General features: G+C 43.1%; 1 protein-coding gene across 1 annotated transcript in view; it reads right to left on the bottom strand.

The window, feature by feature from the left end:
• Positions 1-218: 218 nt before the first annotated feature.
• syt1a (synaptotagmin Ia) overlaps positions 219-19,675 on the bottom strand; it is a gene marked incomplete at its 5' end in the record, with an annotated part of 44,884 nt that continues 25,427 nt past the window's right edge. Inside the window, 4 exons of the mRNA XM_084573084.1 lie at positions 219-723; positions 3,686-3,819; positions 14,171-14,288; positions 17,147-17,314. Coding sequence (XP_084429210.1) covers positions 517-723; positions 3,686-3,819; positions 14,171-14,288; positions 17,147-17,314 — 627 coding nt within the window. The 3' untranslated portion in view covers positions 219-516. The remainder of the gene's footprint in view (positions 724-3,685; positions 3,820-14,170; positions 14,289-17,146; positions 17,315-19,675) is intronic.

The raw sequence follows: 19,675 nt of genomic DNA, 5'->3' as shown, positions 1-19,675 counted from the left end.
GGTAGAATTTTTAAATCCTGGGATATATAATATTGGCTTTCCTCTATATCTGCATTTACATAATTTAAAATAGAACATCTTATTAAAAACATCGAGATATACACAGATTAGGAAACGGGTAACAACATACAAACACATAAACTAGAAATCATTTTTGTCTGCATACTTATATATACAACTTGTGGTACAATAAATTCTTTCAGTCATGCGCTATCTATACAGATCATATTGCTTAAAAGAAGGGGGCATTTGGTCGGGGCGTTTGAGGGGCTTGTGGATGGAAATGAAAGACTCGGAGAGGAACTAAAAAAATAAACGAATAAAAGAGAAAGCAGAACCTGATAGAGTGAAGAAGAACGGGAACACGTAGGACTGTGTGAAATTAGGAGCGCTAAAGCCGGGGGAGATCAGGTAAAAGGGAGTGGGGGGGTTTACATGGATGGACCCATATATCACTGAGGTATTTACACATACTGGCTAAAGAGTACTACAAGGCAGGTACTGAAAGGGCCCTGCCTATTTCTTGGTGGAGAGCTGAGCGTCCACCTCCTCCTCGGGCTTCAGGACGTGCCACTGGGCGATGGGTCTCCTGGGGTTGGCCAGCATGTCGGACCAGTGGCGCAGCTCCGTCCCCGAGCTGTTGAGGCCCACAAAGACTTTGCCGATGGCATCGTTCTTGCCGATCTTGTCATAGTCCAGAACAGTTATAACAACTTGCACTTTCTGCAGAAGGGGAAAAGGGGGGGGGGGGGGGGGGGTAGCAAACAGGTAAATGGAGGTGTCGTTGGCACATAGGCGTTGTCTGCATCTCCTTAAAGCCACACTTGCTTCATCGTTCACTTTAAATCTATTCTGAATCATGATCTAATGTCTTATTAAAGTCAGTCTTTGCCCTAACATTGACTAACTCTAGTTTTGTTGTTTGGGAAATTCTCTTTTAGTTGTCAGTTCAGGAGGGAACATGGGGTACATGTCCTGTCTGAACTTAACTAACTCAGGGTGCTTTGACACCTTTCCAATCTGGAACGTTCAACCCTCTGGTCGGTTTGTTTGGGCTGGTTTGAGCACAGCAATCGCACTCCAACACTAAACAAAGATGTCGAGCGGAGCCCAGTTAGAATATAAGGTTCAAGCCCAACTGCAAAGAGTTAGTTTGCAGCGTGAACACCAGGTTTCCTTTTTTGTTTAGTGAAAAATTACAGTTTGGGTTGAAATATATAGTTTTCTCTCTGAAAGCAAACATAACATCAGGGCTATGGATCCTTCCTGAAAGTCAAGGCAGCAATGTTAATGCTCTTATAAGTCTTTCTCCACATCTGTCTTTACGAGCTGTGATTACTGTTCTCATTCTTCTGTTTATTCAAAACAAACCAGAATTGTAAAACTCATGCAGTCTTGAAGGCGAGAGAAGCTGAGAACGATTGAAAAGTGTGCATACAGTATATTTATAAGTGAATATGTAGTGGAGCAGAAACATGTACGCTCCTTTCTTTAAATACCACAGTAGTGCAGGAAACGAGGCGATCTTTCAGATGCTAGTGTTGACTAACAGTTACCAACATTCAGACCAGACCTCGGTTATATTTCCGAGCCAAACCCAGCAGAACGTTTGATTACTCAGAGGCCGAAGACTCAGCCTTGGTGCGTTGTGTTTATTCAAAGAGGACGCTGCGAGGAGGAGGGACCCGGGCGTCCATCTCTGGCAGGGACTATGAATTAGCGCACAAAGCGTCCTGATTAGGTTTCGATCCACGCTGGACACGCTGAGACGGGGCCACCTGCAAGAGCTCAGGGCCCCTGTTCTAACAGAGCCATGTAATGAAACGCTTATCATGGCGAGTTGGGGTTAGCTGGTTTTTAAAGAGACGGTTCACCTTCAGAGCACATTTACCTTTGTTTAGCATCCAGGTAAAGGTTTCCAGATGTGTTCACCGCAGATATATGAGTCAACATGCTAAATAATATAAAACCTGGCAAACTTATTGTAATAATAAGACTCTGAGTTTCTGCACTCAGCTGTGTTCTTCCTCAAGAAACATTCACGACACGTAACTCAAATCTAAAACTGCATTTTTGTGCTAATTGCTGAGCCTTTGAGGTATTGACCTGCTTCCAGTCTTCATGCTAATTTATGCTAACCACATCCGGATCCTAAATTAACTCAAACTCATTAATTTCAAAATAATCCATGACTTTTTTCTTTAAAATCTATGTTTTAAATATTTATCTTGAGGGCAAAACTGGTCAGAACACTTTCAATATCCTTTAAAGCCAGTATTTTATTATTCCATCGCTCTTCTATTTGCATTTACATTTAAAGCTGCATAAATTAAGTGGTGTACGTTTTAGTTTTCATAAAATAGCCAACTATATAGACTCTAAAAAGCTATATAAGCCTCTATAAGAAAGCAAAACAATCTAGATGGTGTCACCGAGTGCAGAGGAGGCTGTGCATCAGTCAATAACTAACCTTCTGTCAGTGTTACAAACTGGAACAATTACGGTTTGCAATTCCCACACAATCTGGGAGACAATTAAAATATTTCGATTAGTGCCTCAAAAAGTCCCAGGGTCAAGATAAACTCAAACCCAGCATCTAATTTGCAGCTTTCTAGTGTAATTAGCTGTAAATGTTTAAAAAAAAAAAAAAAATGAGCCTGAAAAATCGATTAACAAATTAAACTGTTTTCCCTAAAACAGCAGACAGAGGTAATACGGAGGGAGCAAGTGTGTAATTAAGAGCCAGCACCGCTCCGAGCGTCTTCATTTAACATCAGACGCGAATCAGCCAGAGGCCTAAAGAGCTGTCAGGATGTTTGAACAGTTCATTAGTTTAACATTTACACCAGGGTCTTGGTCGCCGGTGTTCGACTGATTCGTCACACTCAAATTAGGTCTTTAAAGTATATTTAATGCTTTCATGGGTTTTCACGAGCGTTCAATGAACCCAATCAATGACCACTTCATGATGCAGCCCGTTATTTGGTGTTCAGCCGTCCTCGCTGGCGATAAATATGTAGATTGAGCCAACGTTACTGGCATCTGCAGCATTAAGTAAGGGCTTGGATTGGGATGGGATTGATTGGGATCAGCCCTGTTTAAATTGATTCCGAGGCTCGTGGTACCAAACCTGTGTTTTGTGAGCTGTGACAGGCCTAATCAATTTGCCTCAATTACCGTCTTGCCTGAGGAGATAATCTTGTTTGTTGCTATTCCTTTCCTGGCACCGTTTCTGCATTCTTTATCTTTTTCTTCATAATTCTTCGAGATAAGGACTCATTATTTACTTTTTCTTTTACGTATCCTGATTCGCTGCTAAAGCTCCCGTTAAAGCATCTGTGACTACCGCTGTGCATACTGGACCTAGTTCATCTAAACGATTGTGTGCTTGGTAATGATGGTAGGACACGCTACAAATAGTACTGAGCAACATGCTACAGGCAATAGCAAAGTGCAGAGAGTCACATCCACTGAGCAATTGCCTTGTCAAATTGAAAAACCGAGGCCGATTTAAACTGAAGTGCCTTTGATTATACTGTTATGATGAAAAGCCTCTAAACTGATTATTTGGTAAATGAGCTCCCACTTATCAATTGCTTATATGCAACCCAATGTTTGCTGCCTGTTTGTGTCCCTACAATGCCTTTTCAGGGACCGGGTTGTTGGAAACGGGTCAAAAATGTACCTGGATTTGTTCGAACGGGACTTCAAAGCTAAAGGACTCGTTGTAGTAAGGGTTGAGGGTGTTCTTCTTGATTGTCGTCTTCTTCTTCTTCAGCCTCTTGCCGTTCTGCATCAGGTGGATCTTCACGTATGGATCTGCAAGAAAAGAAAAAACGATTGAAGGTGAAGAAGTTTACTTTGCTTCACTTTGGGGGGCTGTGGAACAAGCTGTCAATACCGATATTCATATGACCTTGCAGCAATTCAGTCACAAGAGAATGTGGCAATGATAGGAAAACCTTAGGTGATCTGAAATAGGCGGGAACCAACTTTGGTTCCTACCACCAAATTAACCATGGAGCATTGGGTGAATCCAGATGGACAGGCGTTGGCGTTGACTGTGTAAACGTTGGTTTCACTCTGCAACATTGGAGGTTGGAAATACGCCCAAAGGGTCAACCAGAGCCTTGAACGTCCACTTGCGACCAACTGTCAGCTACAAAGCAATTAGCCACTTTATATGCAGATACGTGGCGACAAGCAAATGTTTTCCACTTCCTCGTATAGTATCCGTAGGCGTTCCCAAGTCTTTGCCACTTTAGGGTCTGTGAAACAAGCTGTCAATACCGATATTCACATATTCTTGCAACACTGTGGCCACAAGAGACGACTGAATGTCAATAAAAAATCTGTGAGTTGTAGCAATGAACATCAGGTGATGAAAAATAACTGGGAAACATGGGGAACTAACGTCAATTTTGGTTCCTACCACCAAATTCACCATGGAGCGTTGGGTGAACCCAGATTAAGCGGCGTTGGTGTTGACTGCGCTTACTTTTGAGACACTTGAGGTGGGAAATACACCCAAAGGGTCAACCAGAGTCTTGAACGTCCACCAGCGACCAACTGTCAGCTACAAAGCGATGAGCCACTTTATATGCAGATGAGGCTTAACTTAATGAAGCTGATAAAAGAGTGAGAACCCCCGAAAAAAAGAGCTAAAAGACACTAAAACGACCCTTTACAAACGCGCAGTTATTTCGAATAGGATGAATACAAATGGCTGATTAATGGGCGAGCGGCTGCAGTAGTTAGGAAACATGGTCATCAGAGTCCTGAGTGTTTACATCATTCAGTTAACCTTCCCCATTAGAGAGCCTCATTGTCATCTGTCCGAATGCCACCTCGAGAGCCACTTAAGTGGCCGTCTTCGCCCGTCCTCATCCACTCTCTGGCAATCAGGTAGAACGTGTGTGTGTGAAAACAGCGAACCACCCATCGCTTTCATTTATATGACGTGATGCCACTCCTCCTGACTTGTTTACGTTCTCCAAATTACAATCAGAACCAGATTGGAGGAGAGCAGAGTCTCGGTCTGTGCGCGAGGGGGTAAAACCGACGAGGAGGCGGGAGGCAATCACCTTTTCTTTTTTTAAATTGCGAAATAAACACCATGTGTTTTTGGCCTTAATTGACCCAATAAAGGGACCGTGTGAGGCAGGGTCATTTGCACATTCACAGAGATCCTAATGAGTCCAAACTATGGGCAGCCGATGAATGTAATAAGCTCCGCTGTAATTTTCTGAGGCACATAAAAAATGAATGAGGATTCAGTAATTACTGTGATTCCAAGAATATGTACCCGACCGGTCCGTTCACATTTTTTTCTTTTCCTCACTGCATTCAATCCATTCCTACACTCAGATCGTGCTCATTAATTTGAAAAGAGAGAAATGCAGGGTATTATGATCATTAAAGAGAAATGGACTTCATGAGATTTAATCAAGCATTTCCGTCAAAAACAGGCTGATAGCAACAAGTCAACACTAATAAACACAGAGTTAGGTTTTGGCTTGAAGCAGTAGTGCGGTTTTCAAAGTATCTGACAAAACAGGTGAAATAATGAGTAGTTATACTTCACACCTGCATATGTGTGACAAAGATATGGGAGAATGACAGCATTGTGTCCTTGTTCTGTATAAACATGATGTCTCTGAGTGACTTCAAGCATCTAAACCCAAGCTGCAGTTCCTGTAACGTCCAAAGGAAAATGCTTGATTCTGTATTAAACAAGGGGAGGCACAGTGGTGTGGTGGTATGTGTTAACCTTGTGATAGACTGGCCACCTGTCCAGGGTGTAATCCACCTCTTGCCCAATGACAGCCCCCCCACGCGACCCTAGACCCATGGACGAATGGATGAAAGGGGGGCTCTTTAAAATCGTAAAACCTATCGAGCCTTCCATTTTTGTTCACTTGTCCAAAGTTGAGCTGTGGTGGCGACAAGCAAATATTTTCCACTTCCTCATGAAGTATCCTGAGGTTTTATCCAGGTCAGATTAATTAATGAGTATTTTTTCATCTGCCCTAAGACATTTGCATCGAAAGGTGCCAATTGAAGAGGTTGAGGCGTCGACCTTTGAATGCCTCATGAGGACTCAGAATGTGTTGTTGTTGACATCTGGTCATTACCTTTGGATAAGCAGACAGAAATGGATAGATTCATGCAAAACACAGTAAAAAAAACTCCTGTAATTAAGGCACCAATAAACATTAATGAGATTGCGTACACTGCACATACATGGCAAAGACAAGAGATCTCGTAAGCATTTACACTCACTGCAGCTCTTATAATTTCCAGAGGTTGTTATGTTCTCTACTGAAATAAAAGAAGGGTTTATTTTCGTCCACTTGTCCAAAGTCGAGTTGTGGTGGCGACAAGTTAAGCACGGCATTCCAGACGTCCTTCTTTCTAGCATCGTTTTCCAGATTAATTTGAGTTTTTGCATCAGACATTTGCGTTGAAATGCGCCAACTGAGGTAGTGCACCTGTAAAACACCATGAGGAACTAGCATTCATTGCTAGGAAGAGGGAAGACTGGAATACCACAATTAGACTATTGCCACTGCGACCTGACTTCGGGTAAGAAGACGAAAATGGATAGATTCTTGCTGAACACACTAAAAAACATCTGTATTAAGGCACCAATAAACATAACTGGGATCATGCACATGGTTGCATTGCTTGTTTCTTGTAAGCATTTCCACTCAGTGTGTTGCTTTAAGCTGCAGTTCCTTTAATGTCCAGTAGGCGCCGCCGAAAAGCTGAAACATACTGTAATAATCTGCTATAAACAGTACAATGTGTTAATATATCAGCTTGTTCTGTTTTGCAACAAGAAAACTATTGAAATTCTTGCTCGACGTGTGCATAAAGACGCTTAATGTTCTTTGTTTCCCGACACTATGCGAGCTATAGGAAAAAGTTAATAAAAAACACCCTTGTGTCGTTTATCATTTAAGACAACACGCTGCCTGAGAAAAGACGTAAACAAATAACTACAATAATCTCAGGGATGCTAATGAGGCTGTCTCTCGCCCGGGGCTCACCACATCCTCCTCTAACAACTGAACCTCGGAGCCGTGCATGAATAAGTACAAAGACTCAGTACCGGAGCTCATAATTAGTTGTTGAGGAACCACTTGCTCTGATAATCTGGATTTATCTCTGGATCCCGTGTGCACAAAGTCTTTGTTGATGCTTTCGGATCGTTGATGTTTGAAAAAGAAAAAAGAAAAAAATCAGAGTTTTTAGTTGTGGGATTTCTAGCAACAGCAAATACTGAGCAAGCTTAGCTGCCTTAATCTTTTATCCAATTTAGGGAAGGGGGGGATAAGGACGTGACTGGGGAACGGCGGACTCATCCTGGACAGCTGACATGAATATAGAGAGAAAAGAGCGCAAACAGAGTCAGAGGGAGAAAAGCAGCAGAATAAATAGATGACAGAGCCGTGAGTGAAAAGGTAGCAGGCTCCTAATGGAGTGGGTGTCCATTATTACTCTCCTGCTGAGAAGAGCTGGAGTGCTGGGATGAGAAAAACAGCGAAGGAGGGCTGTGTGCATGTGCTGTCACTTTGTGCAGGAAATGAATACATCCAGCAGCATCTAAATGGGGAGCTGGGCCCAGTGTATCTCAAACAGCGGTATTAGCTCTTTATACGCCGACTTTATCAATAATATCTCAAATTTGACGCCACGGGGCTTTGGATTTATCCAGCTCCCACAGACCCATTGGCAGTACTGTCACGTTTACGCCCTTAGATGATGAATGTTTTTTTTTCTGCTTATTTCAAACTAACCTTGAGTGGATTGAAATTTGTCTCGCAAGTTTACAGGCATCTAAAAAGGGCTGAAGCCCTTTCAAACTCAAACTGGCTATTCATATATATCAAGTAAAACACGAAAATGACAAAATTGCAGTTCCTCAAATTTCCACTAGAGGCTGACTCCTAAAGCGAGTCAAACCCCATAAACTGAACATGTTAAAATGTCCAACTTTACAGCAGAAATAGACATTGCTTTGTTCTCTGGGCTAATTTATACATTTTTGACTGTATGGGGGTATATATTTATTATTAGTTTTAATAATAACTGTTGTGGAAACAACCTGGACCTTATATCGTTTACTCACCCATATAACTTTGGAGTCATTTGGACGATATTTAGATCAGTGTTATTTCCATATAGCAGGAGTGACTGGGGCACCGAAACGCAGTCTCTAAATAACGCATTATCTGCCACGAAATTGTTCATTTCACCAATATTTTGTTATGATATGCTAGTGCTATTCCCCGTGGAGTCCGGAGTTACCTGTTATCATCATCCGGAGTCTGTAGATTGACCTACAGACCCCGGATGATGTCTTCTGACCTGGATGATGTCATCTCTGAGCGCTACGGGCACCTGTGACGGTCGGCTTGTTTACTTGTAATTTGCTACTGCTAGTTTTTTGCAACATGGCTGAATATTTTTCCGATTTGGAGGTTGTGGACAAACCATAGCAGGTAACTCCGGACTCAACAGGGAATAGAACTAGCGTACGATAACAAAATATTGGTGAAATGAACGAGTTTCGCGGCAGATAATGCGTTATTTAAAGGCTGCGTTTCGGTGCCCCAGTCACTCCCACTATATGGATATACTCAGATCTAAATATCTCCCGAACGACTCCAAATTACACCACAGTTATATGGGTGAGTAAGCGATCGTATTTTATGCTAGAAATAAGGTCCAAGTTGTAAAAACAGTAGTTCCCCTTTAAGGTCAACACAGAATAACAAAAATCCACTGTTAGCATCTACTGTTAGCTTCCACACAACAGGGATTTACTACATAACGAACGCGCTGGTCTGAAAGAATTTATAACCTGTAACCCAACAGAAAAAATGTAACCTAGTCGAATATGTTAAGTTGAAGTTTTGGAAACAAAAATAGATACTGCTAACATCTGTAGGTATTACGCTAGCTAGCTAAAAACCTAACAAACAGAGCTTTTAATGAACGTTACAACATAAACAGAAACAGTTGTGTAATGTTCTCTGTCTTTGCATAAAGCTGAGATTGATAGTGACTCTTATGTTGGTAACTGTGCTTGAAAAAGGAAATACAATGCAGCAGCTGAATGGGATTATGCCAGATAACCCTTTCTCAGGCTGAAAAGACACCTGTGGCGCCACATCACATCGCTCCTATCCAGACGGCCCTTATCTTCCCAGCCAGCAGATGAGAGTTTGGCATTATTGAGTTCTGGGAGGCTCGGCGTACCTCATATCCGGCCCATTTTTACCGTCTCATCCCAGACGGATGTAATCTCTCCCATTTTATGGATGAATGGCAGCGCTAGTGATGCAACAGCGCCTCCTCACATACGTGTACAGCGCAGAGGCCTCGTCCTCACTATCCCGCTATCCCGAGGGTTTGCTCAGCTGAGTCCTGGATCTTGGCCACGGGTTTTATGAGGCGATGCAGTGACGATCAGTGGCCCATACTTTCGCCCCGGGAATCTAGACGCTGGTTTCTGGAGAAGCTCTGAGCCAAATCAGCTGCAGAGTTAAGTAGAGCTGTCTAATTTTAAAGTGGTTACTTACACTTTAAAATTAGCACCTCTGGCTGTGAATAATTGCCAGCTGTGATTATTTTGGATTATTTTGGCGAGGGGTAGTGCCAATCAAAGCTGAAGCTACTGAACTGTGTTGCACAGATACACAAAAGACTAAATTTGTTTTTTTTTATACACTGTAGTTCTGTTCCTCAGATATTTCTTGTTCATGCAGTGCGGCCGCTGCGGCTGCTGGCGGAGCTGTGAACAAATGAACACCGATACAAGCGGCGTTAAATATAGCCGCCTGTCATCTTAGCTTTCCTCCCATCATTTTGGATTTGCCATGGTGGGTGCACCCAGGGGTGACTGTCGGTTCAGTTTTACACACTTTGGCTCAACGCTGAGTCACACACACTCCACGCAAACACAAGGGTTTACAGTGAAACTCTTCTCTGAGGTGCAGACCCACGTGAAACCGCCTCCAGAAAATCTATGACGAGCTCTTTGGGATGTTGTGCTGTGTGAGAATCTTTCCCTGCTCATTATTGCAGACATGTTAAGTTTTTTTTGTGTATATTAAGGCAGATTCTGCTGGTTTTTTCATTCCCTAATCACCTTCAAATTGCTTCTATTCATCATCTTAATGATCCCTCTCTACCGCTTCCTTACCGGCGTGGAGAAAACCTCAGAGTCTGACCAGCCACAGGAGCAAAACAAATAAACTCTCCAGCCGAGATGCTTGATAGTGAGCCGGGGCACCAGGTCGGGGCAGTGCAGCTTCATTACCGCCGACACGGCGCCCGCGTGTGCTTCTTTGATAACCTCCCCCACTGTTGGCCGTTACCTGGTTATGTGCCGCCTCACAGCCCTCTGGGACGTCTTAAGAGGTACGAAGAGAGAAAAGAGACAAAACGCTCTACACCTCTATACGCCCATGTGTTCTTTAACTGAGTCTACCCTTTATGTCCGCCTCAGTTTTCGAGTCTGACTCAACTTTGATGCCAGGGCACAAGTACGGTAGCAGTAAAATGCACCAATTTAATCAGACAATAAGATCGTTTTTCACTCTCCTGTTGCACGAAAGAAAATAAAACATCAGTGGGAGGTTGAAAGAGGGATGATTTAGCCTGCTGATTTAGCTTCTATAACTCACTTTCTCGCCTTGAGCTTGTTTTGTAGAAAAAGAGCCGCCCACTGCACTTTCACAATTCTTTGAAATCTGATTGCTTGGAACTACTTTGCATAAAGGATATGTATAGTAGTTGTACATTTTGGGGCCGGCTAAAGCAGAGAAAGAGAGAGAGAGAGGGGGGAGTGTGTTGTCTGTAATGAGGCTGGGATTATTTTGAGACGACAGCTAAAGAACATGGTGCTCGGGAGCGTCACCGCACTTAAGTAGCAGCAATCCGGAGGAGCGGCTAAATTTGCGAGTGCTTTTAGAAATGTTATTTCAAAAAGTTTGTTCCTGCAACGGCCGTGGCATGAAGGTAGAGTCTGAGGGGGGGGACGCTTTGTGAGGAGCGAATCAAAAGAATTATTTCTGATTATACATTGGTTAATGATAATTCCCACATCTTCGTCTGTGAGCCATAATTAGGCACGGTAAACAGGATGACAATAGAGGAGAAGGCTGATCCCAGGCCATCAATTACTTGTCCTCCTCCTTAAGTTCTGGCTGAGCCGCCCTGTGGATGGAGGCTAATTATTGTTATTAGAGACCTGCCCATTATTTCATCCATCTGCTGCACATTTAAGCCCGCACTCAGCCCGCAATCGCTGCTAACACACACAAAAAAAAAGAAAAATCAAAACTTAAACTGCAATTTAGAGTATATTCTGGTTTGTATGTAATTAGGAACATGCAGCGTGCTATTACTGTATGCTAATAGTTCACCCTGGAAGCCACAGACGAGTGCACACACATGAAACACGCTCCAATTTAGATGTGACATAAGGTGCGTGGTGTCAAACCGCGCGGCGTGTGCCCCCTCGGAGAAAAGTGGCCTTCACGGGGAACATATTCACACGTTTCGCACGCTGGCCGGTCGATGAGGCTGACAGCTCGCAATGTTGACAATCCCACAATGCAAATGGGCACAGGTGAGAGGTAATGCGCTGTATCGTAAAATGGCAGCGGGGGTGTGTTTTTTTTTTCTTCAAATGGCTGCTCGTGCTGGTCTGATAGATGAAAGGGAGATCTGAGCTTTTAACGTGCACCGTGTTACTGTACCGCAGGTTGTCGTGGCTCGTATAAAGAGGCCGGGGCTGTCAAGCAGAAAGCGAGTGGACCCAGGTGTATGGTAATTGCAGCGGAAAGAGTAGAGGGAGGAGGGCGGCGCACGGCAGGGAAGTTTAAAATGAAACCGCGGAAGAAAGTCAAAGGAGAGGCAGCAAAGGGAAGGGGCTGCAGGTAATCGTGTGATTTATGGCTTAAGTACTAGAACTAGATACTGCTCCAGAATATTTCTGCACCTTAAAAAAACAATGTGACATGGGTTTAATAATAAAGTCATATAGCCCCTGTCTATTTTCACGTTTATCAGGTTTAAATCAGAGTATTGTGATGTACAAAATAAATAAAGGAATAAAGAATAAGGATTCTGCAAAAAGGATAAATAGATGCTTTCAGCTGGTGAACTTGTGGGATCCGTAATATTTAACTTTCTGAATTTTTCCTGCAGCTTTTCTTTGGTCACCAAAGCTCTAAATTTTACCCTGACATTTAAAAAAATAATAATAATATATATATATTTTCTTACAGCTCATCACAAGTACAAAAGAGATTAAATCTTTCAATTTTTCTCTCAAAAATGTCAAACTTTTTCGGATACGGCACAAAATTGTGAAGTGTAACGCTCAATTTAGGGCTAAAACTTCAGGTTTCACGATCAGGCAAAACATTATGACCTTCCTGATATCCTTTGTGCCTCCAAAGTGACTCATCAGAGAATGGACACGGGACTTCTGAGGGCGTCCTGATCATCCCACAGATACTTGATCAGTTTGGGATCTAGTGAATTTGGAGGCCAGGTCAACACCTTGTGCTGTTCTTCTTGTTTTTTTTTTTTTGTTGTTGTTCCTAAAGTGTTTTTGTGTGCGTGTCTGTGTCAGGCTGCATCTTTCTGTGGGGTGGGGGTGCCTGGTGTGGTCTAGGTGGGTGCTACATGTCTAAGTAACATCCACACCAATGTGGGGGTTCTGCAAAGTTCTGCAAAGGTTTTAGGTGCTTCAGATATTTAGATTCTTATCCATCACACAATACTATCAAGGAAGTGTCGATAACGAGCCCAAACACACACAGCCAGAATCATAAAGAACTATCTTCAAGCAACAGAAGAACGTCAAGTCCAGCAACAGATGGTGATCTCAGAGTCACGGTGTCAGTCTGGCATTACGCGAAGAGACTCGGACTAAATCTAAATCCACCGAAGAACTGAGGCAAGATCTCCAACAAGGATGGCCACACCAAATATAGATCAGATTGCATTATGTTAATTGATAAATAGGCTGTTAATGTTTTGCACAGCACCGTTTGTTATAACGTGCACACAGCTGCCTTCTGCCAGCACCGCTAAACTGCACCCAGGGGAAATATACAGTTCAACAAAATGAGATTCTTCTCTTTCCGCTTCACAGTACGACATTAAAACTTGACTCAGAGTGGAAACAGAGAATACGCCTCTAAGTGCAAACCCAGAGTAGATTTTCAGAGTGCGTAAGAGATGTTTATTTAGCCTCACAAATGAAACATCTGTCTCTCTTTGGTTGTTGGAACAGCTTCCGCTTTAGATCTACACCCCCTCCCCTCCCCTCCCAGTAATGTAACTATACTTTGCAGCGATGCAGACTGCTGTGATTGGTTCGAAATGCATTTCCCCTCATCTCTCGGCGTCCGCACAATCACAGACAATTTACCCTCCCACACACCATCTACTCAGATGTCTTCTCTCTCCTCTGTGCTGAAGTGATCTCAGCGAGATTTATTGTTATATCTCCAACTCTAACATGAAGCCTTCGGTTCCCGTCGCCATCGTTTGGAGAAAAGAGAAACTCGACACGGCCCACGAGAGTTTTATTGGTTTTGCAGAACGATGCCGACACACAGCAGCCCACAAGTATAAATGCTCAAGGAGGCATCGGCTGCGACTGAGGGAGTATAAACCGAGCTCAGCTCTGTTGTTGTTTGCTTCAGTCATGAACCCGTGAGAGTAAGACTTCCATCCCTCTCATCCGGTTACCATGACATCAGATCCACAATTCAGCCTTGAGTGGATTGTGATAAATGTCATCTATTGATCTTAATCCTACACGAGTGCAGCGTTTGAGCCAGGACTCAAAATGCGTCCTCTCTAGTTATTTCATTGTCCTCATTAGTGCATGTTACACTCGTATTTGTGTCTTTTACACTAAATTAACAGTTTGAGCAGATATTCAGATACAAAGAGGAGGAAAAAAAAAAGAAACACAGCTATGTGTTTGAGTGGTTATTAAAGAGAGGAGAAAAGCTGTGTTGTGTAAGAGTGAGCGACTGCGGTGCATGTGCTGTATAATTACAGACAAAAGCTCCGTCAGGGGAAAATTCAGTGGGCAGCACACACACACTCACGCTCTTTCAACGCTGCTCACCTGACAAGCCTCCCACGTCCATTTTCTTCAGGTTTTTGGCCTCCAGGACGACCACGGTCAGCTTGCCGGCGGTGGGGACGTATCGCAGGGAGAAGCAGATATCGCCCAGCTTCTCTTGCTGTTGGAGAGGCAGAGGCAGAAGGTGAGAGCAGTTTCAGGAGCTAAATTCAGAATTTACCGGAGAGATTACACGAGGGAGCTTGTGAATTCCACTTGAAAACACAGCAGAAATTGTTCAGTGATATGTGAAGCTCTAGTTTGCCTTCATGTTTATTCGGTGCAGGTCTCCACGAGCAGAAAGGGTCGCTTTTAAACCACAAGCACAAAAAGTCGATGTAGATGTTTGCAGTAATTACAGCTTGTAGTTTGAATGAAGATGCACGTGAACCCTGACAGAGAAATCTACAGAAAGATGGTTGTTTAATTGCTTTAAGAGCAGATATTTACACGCATAGCGCTTGCTGGCTCGGACAAATTAGCTATCATTGTGAAACAGAAAAACACTGCATGCACAAAAATTAGTTAAAGTGCAGCAATGCTAACAATATCAATCACCGGGTAAAAGAAGTGTTTTTAATGACGGCACGACAACTGTGCAAAGCATATGGACGTCATAACAAAAATGAATAAGACCGGATGGAGCTCTCGCGACACAAATCCTGCATGCAGCAATGTTTTCTGATGTATTGTTCATTCAAAACACCGCTGATCGAGACAAGCTGCCGAGGATGTTAGTCATCGTGTGAAGCCAGCCGGTCTCCTGTCCTGTCTGTGCAAATGGACAAACGAATTCCAGAAAATGCAATAAAATAAAAAGCACTGTTTTATTACTTTAACTGTGTCTGAATTGAGAAAGCTCAGCAGCAGCCACGGTAGGTTTATAATGTCATTTTCTTCTACAATATGAGTCACAGCTCCAGCCAATCAGTGGCCAAAGACTAAACAGTCTCATGTTGATGAAGAGGGGCTGGGTTTTAATCAACATAAATGCATGCTGCCCCGGAGGCTAGAAGGAGTGATAGTTAATAATCGCTGTCAAGAGCAGGAGACCGGGCTTTTTTAATACTTCCTGTGAATCGTAAAAGGTCAGCCGCTGATTCCCTTAACTTAAAGGGCATTTTCGGAACATCGCTGCTTCATGTTTGACCTTAAAAGTAAAGAGTTTTCGGTTACTTGTGCATACGTGGTGTATTAAATCTTTGCACATTTACGCCCGAGAGCACCTCTTTATTTGTGCATTTGGACCAACACGCTGACCTTTCTGAACTTTGTAAATATTTAAAACTAGAGGATCCTGTTCGTTTTGGATAATATCGACTTGTTGCAATAAGTGGTGACTTCAGGGGTTGGAAAATGAAGCAGGCAAGAGGCAGGCTCCAAAAAGGCTCAGAGTTTTGCTCAAAAAGGCTCAGTCCTTCTTGTACACAGCTGTACTGTTGTTCCTCCAGTTCTGACTGCTGTCGATGGTCACTCTCAGGTGTTTGTAATCCTCCACCACCTCCACATCCCTACCAAGGATGCCAAGGGGCAGAGGAGCTGTTCCCTTCCTCCTGAAGTCAATCACCATCTCTTTGGTCTTGTCCACGTTAAGCAGCAGGTGATTCCTTCCAGCCCACTCCACAAATTTGGTCTCTGCAGCAAATTTTTAACTGCACAGGGGTGAGCTTTCAATTATTTCAGAGTCTTAAAGGTTTGGCAGGCACGTGGGTGTCCTCACAGGTTGCTAGCGGTCAGCCTCAGGTCCACTCATGCTCCACCACTTTGACCATTTTGGAATTAGCCGGGGCGGAGTCAGGCACTGCCAAGATGGCGACCGCCGGAGACGCCACACTGAGCTTCAAAGGTGTTCTTCAGGAATCCAATACACCTATTTTGAGTATTTTAAAAAGGCCCTGAAGTTGTGCGAGTGTCCAGAATCTCCAAATAAAATAGAAAATATGGAGAAATAGTTTGAATACAACTATTTCCTGCAGAAGAAAGATGTATTTTTGAGCTGGAAGAAGTGAATTATTTCTGGTTTAAGTCTAAATAGAGACCTTTGCTACATTTTATGTACTGTCTACCTTACAGGTTATGCTCTAAATCACCTTAAAAACAATTAAATGTGTCCTGTGACTCTTCATAGGACTGCCTATGTTTATTGCCTGTGCTTATTTGAGGTAAATGCAAAGGTTAATGCAATTTGCATGCTCAGTATAAAGCTAGAAAGCAGGAGGTGATTACTGTAGCTCGGCTTTCAATCAAATCCAGACGCAGCGAGCCTTTAACACCTCATGTTCTTGCCTGTCATTTAAAAATGTGAATTTACACTTTAAGTGGAGTTTAATGCTCTATTTCTTTTAAACCAATAAGATTCCTTCAACCTTAAGACACTTAATCAACAGGTGCATTCATTTTCATCGACTCAGATACAAGTTCTGCAAATCTACTTAAACTGTCACTGCTACATAATGTCTAATGCATTCAATTAATAAATATTACAATATAGTATTTCATCAGCTGGGAGGTGGTGAGCGGCCGTCACCGACTCTTAGCTCTGCAAAACGTCGCTCCCATGTCTCAAGCCTGGCTAAAATTGAGAGGTGCAGCTGTGCAATCAAACGCAAAGGAAGTATAGTGACGCCATTGATCTCGAACAAAACGCCAACCAACCATTCTACACTCTCATAATTAACCTTTAAATCAACCCGGCGTAATGCTAAAAATAAGGTTAGCAACACGTGCTATATGCCGTGACATTTACCATGAAAATTGAATCTCCTCAACTGGTGCCTGGAAAGTCACACTCCCATTAATTGAAGGGGAAGTGTGGACATATGATTAAGTGACATTTCCAGGAGAGATGGATTACGCCGGCCGTGGCGTTTGTGGCTCCGAGCGTCAATGCCTTGCTGAACACAGTGAAGCTATGATTGCGTGTCACTCATGCAATGCAAACCCACTCTTTTATTGAAAGACGCAAATCTGCGGGCTCACCTCCTCCTTCTCGGCGCTCTGCAGATCCCGCCACTCCTCCGTTATGTGGCTGAAGTCCACCTTGTTCATGGGCACCTTGATGTCGCCGATGGCATCGTGCTTGGAGAAGCGGTCGAAGTCGTACACCGTCATCACCAGCGTCTTGCCGCCAAGCTCCACGTAGGGGACCTGGGGAAGAAGGGAGTTTCATTAGGAGTATATAAAGAATAGAACAGAACTGACTTTATTTCCATTTGCACAGGTATGAGAAAGTACAGGTACATTTTTAATTCTTGTGTGAAGTTTCCTGAGTCGACTTTTCAACATTTTAAGTAGTAGGGGGCAAGTAAATACTAAATATACACAGTAGGTTATTGCACATAAACTTATTGCAGTGGATTTATTGCGATAACTTTTTGCAGCTCACCAAAAGTAGACGGACTTCAACCTATTTTAATAAGAATTATTATTATTATTATGCTGCTATAGGCCTAGGCTGCTGGGGGACGATGCACCAAACACATGTCCTCCTTCTTTCTTCTCTCTCCTCTCTCGCATCCTCCACTTTCTTTTCTCTGGCACAGAGCTCTTGCCCTCTAATTTTCTATATACTACTAGTCATACAATTCTGTGCTATTACTATGTAGAATGTTTACTGCTGTGTGTGTCCCCCCCCCCCCCCCCCCCTTCCCCCCCTTCCCCCCCTTCCCCCCTCCCCCCCTCTTCTTGTGAGTATCTCTGGCCTGGAGTGGTGTGTTTCCTGTGGAGCTCTATACTACATCTGTTGTCGTGGTCTCATCAGCCTGCCTAGTCTTCATGGAATCCTGCAGTTATCCACTCCTACCTGAATGAACAATTCTCCAACCTGCCTATGATTCCTCTTACATTTTCAAACTGTCATGTAACATCATCAGTTTGTATCATAAGATTCCACATGTACACTTTAGTCAGATATGTGTATCTATGACAGATGTATGTTTATCTTGCTGTTCTCTTCTCTTCTCTCTTTGCTGTTCTCTTCTCTCTTTCTTCTGTCTGTACCCGGCTGGCCTTAGGCAGATGGGTCCCTCCATATGAGCTGGGTTCTGCTCGAGGTTTCTTCCTGTTAAAAGGGAGTTTTTCCTTGCCACCGTTGCCTTCAGGCTTGCTCTGGGGGTTTCAGGCCGGGTTTTTGTAAAGCGTCTTGAGACGATTTGTATTGTTATTGACGCTATATAAATAAAATTGAATTGAATTGTATAGCACTTTACAAAGTTATAGAAGAGGTATAAAAGTACACACAACCAAATAAATAAGAAGAATGAGTGAGATAATCTGAGTCTGCTGATCTATGTAAACACTTTAGGCCCTAACATCCAGTGGATTTACCTGACAAGTGTAGACAGAAACATGGCTCCTATGGTGCGAGTGCCATGTAGGGGCTTACAAGGTAATTAGCAAAAGTTTAAAAATCACTGCTACACCAAACAGGTCTTGTTTTTTTTGCAGCTTTGAACGAGCTGCAGACGAGAGGGAGCTGCAACACTCCAAACACGATGACCCGTAAGATCCTTAATCAACTTTTTCTAGGCCACAACAACTATTATCAGTAAGAAGAATTTTTTCTAAAGTGTCCTGTATTCAGGGTAATTGTTGGCAAGTTAGTATTTTATCATATTATCACTGATATTATCAACCAATCATGCTACAGAGGACTGCGGTATATGCAACATGTCCCGGGCAAAAGAGAGAGCAAGCGAGTGGCTGTGGGCACGTAGGAAGCATGCTAGCTGGGGAACTAGCTAAAGGTAAGGCTGGCTGCGTAACTTTAATGTTTGCAAATCATGATAGATTTGGTCGATTGGTTCGTGGTTCAGTCCACATCAAAGGGGCGAACCACAATAGATTTGTTCATTTGGGTTATGATTCTGTTAAGCCTTCTTGAGGTGTCGTGGGCCTAAGTTAACGAAACATCGGTGAAGGGAGGTGCCCACTTGAAAACCCCAATGACATGCTGCATACTGCCGTTAACTAGACCAGGTATCTGATGTCTTCATGTTGGTTGGTTGTGATATTTCATTGTTTGGTTAGCTGCTGAGCGGGGCATACAAGCCAGCAGCATTTGGTTAGCTTATATTTCACAAGGTTTGAATTTATCCTCTGCTGCTCTGTGGGCCATACAAGCCAGTAAAATGTGTTTTGCCTGGAATCTTGGCACAAGGGATAGTAACATCTAATCCTGTGTATTAACGAATGCTGTATATCTAAAACAAAAGCAACTGAACTGGTTTCAGTTTTCTTGAAGACGTTCATCCAAGTGGCTTCTCCAGTTCTACGTAACCGGTGGCGAGTTTAGGTTTTTATTTTGCATCTGTCCTCCAACATTCATCTGAAAACTCGCACGACTACGGTTTCTTCTCCGTAAACTTATAAGACTCGAGGTTTTGAACGGGGGTGAAACTCCTTGGGCACAGATGTTAAGACTGCAGTGTAAGTGCCTGATAAATGAGTCAAAATCCCTTGTGCAAATTAAAAACCTCAACCGCTGTTTGTTGCTTGTTATCTAGAATA

This window comes from Chelon labrosus (genome assembly GCF_963514085.1).
Source record: "Chelon labrosus genome assembly, chromosome: 23".
Taxonomy (NCBI): domain Eukaryota; kingdom Metazoa; phylum Chordata; class Actinopteri; order Mugiliformes; family Mugilidae; genus Chelon; species Chelon labrosus.
Note: the sequence above shows the minus strand (reverse complement) of the source record. Positions and strands in the feature narration are given on the sequence as shown.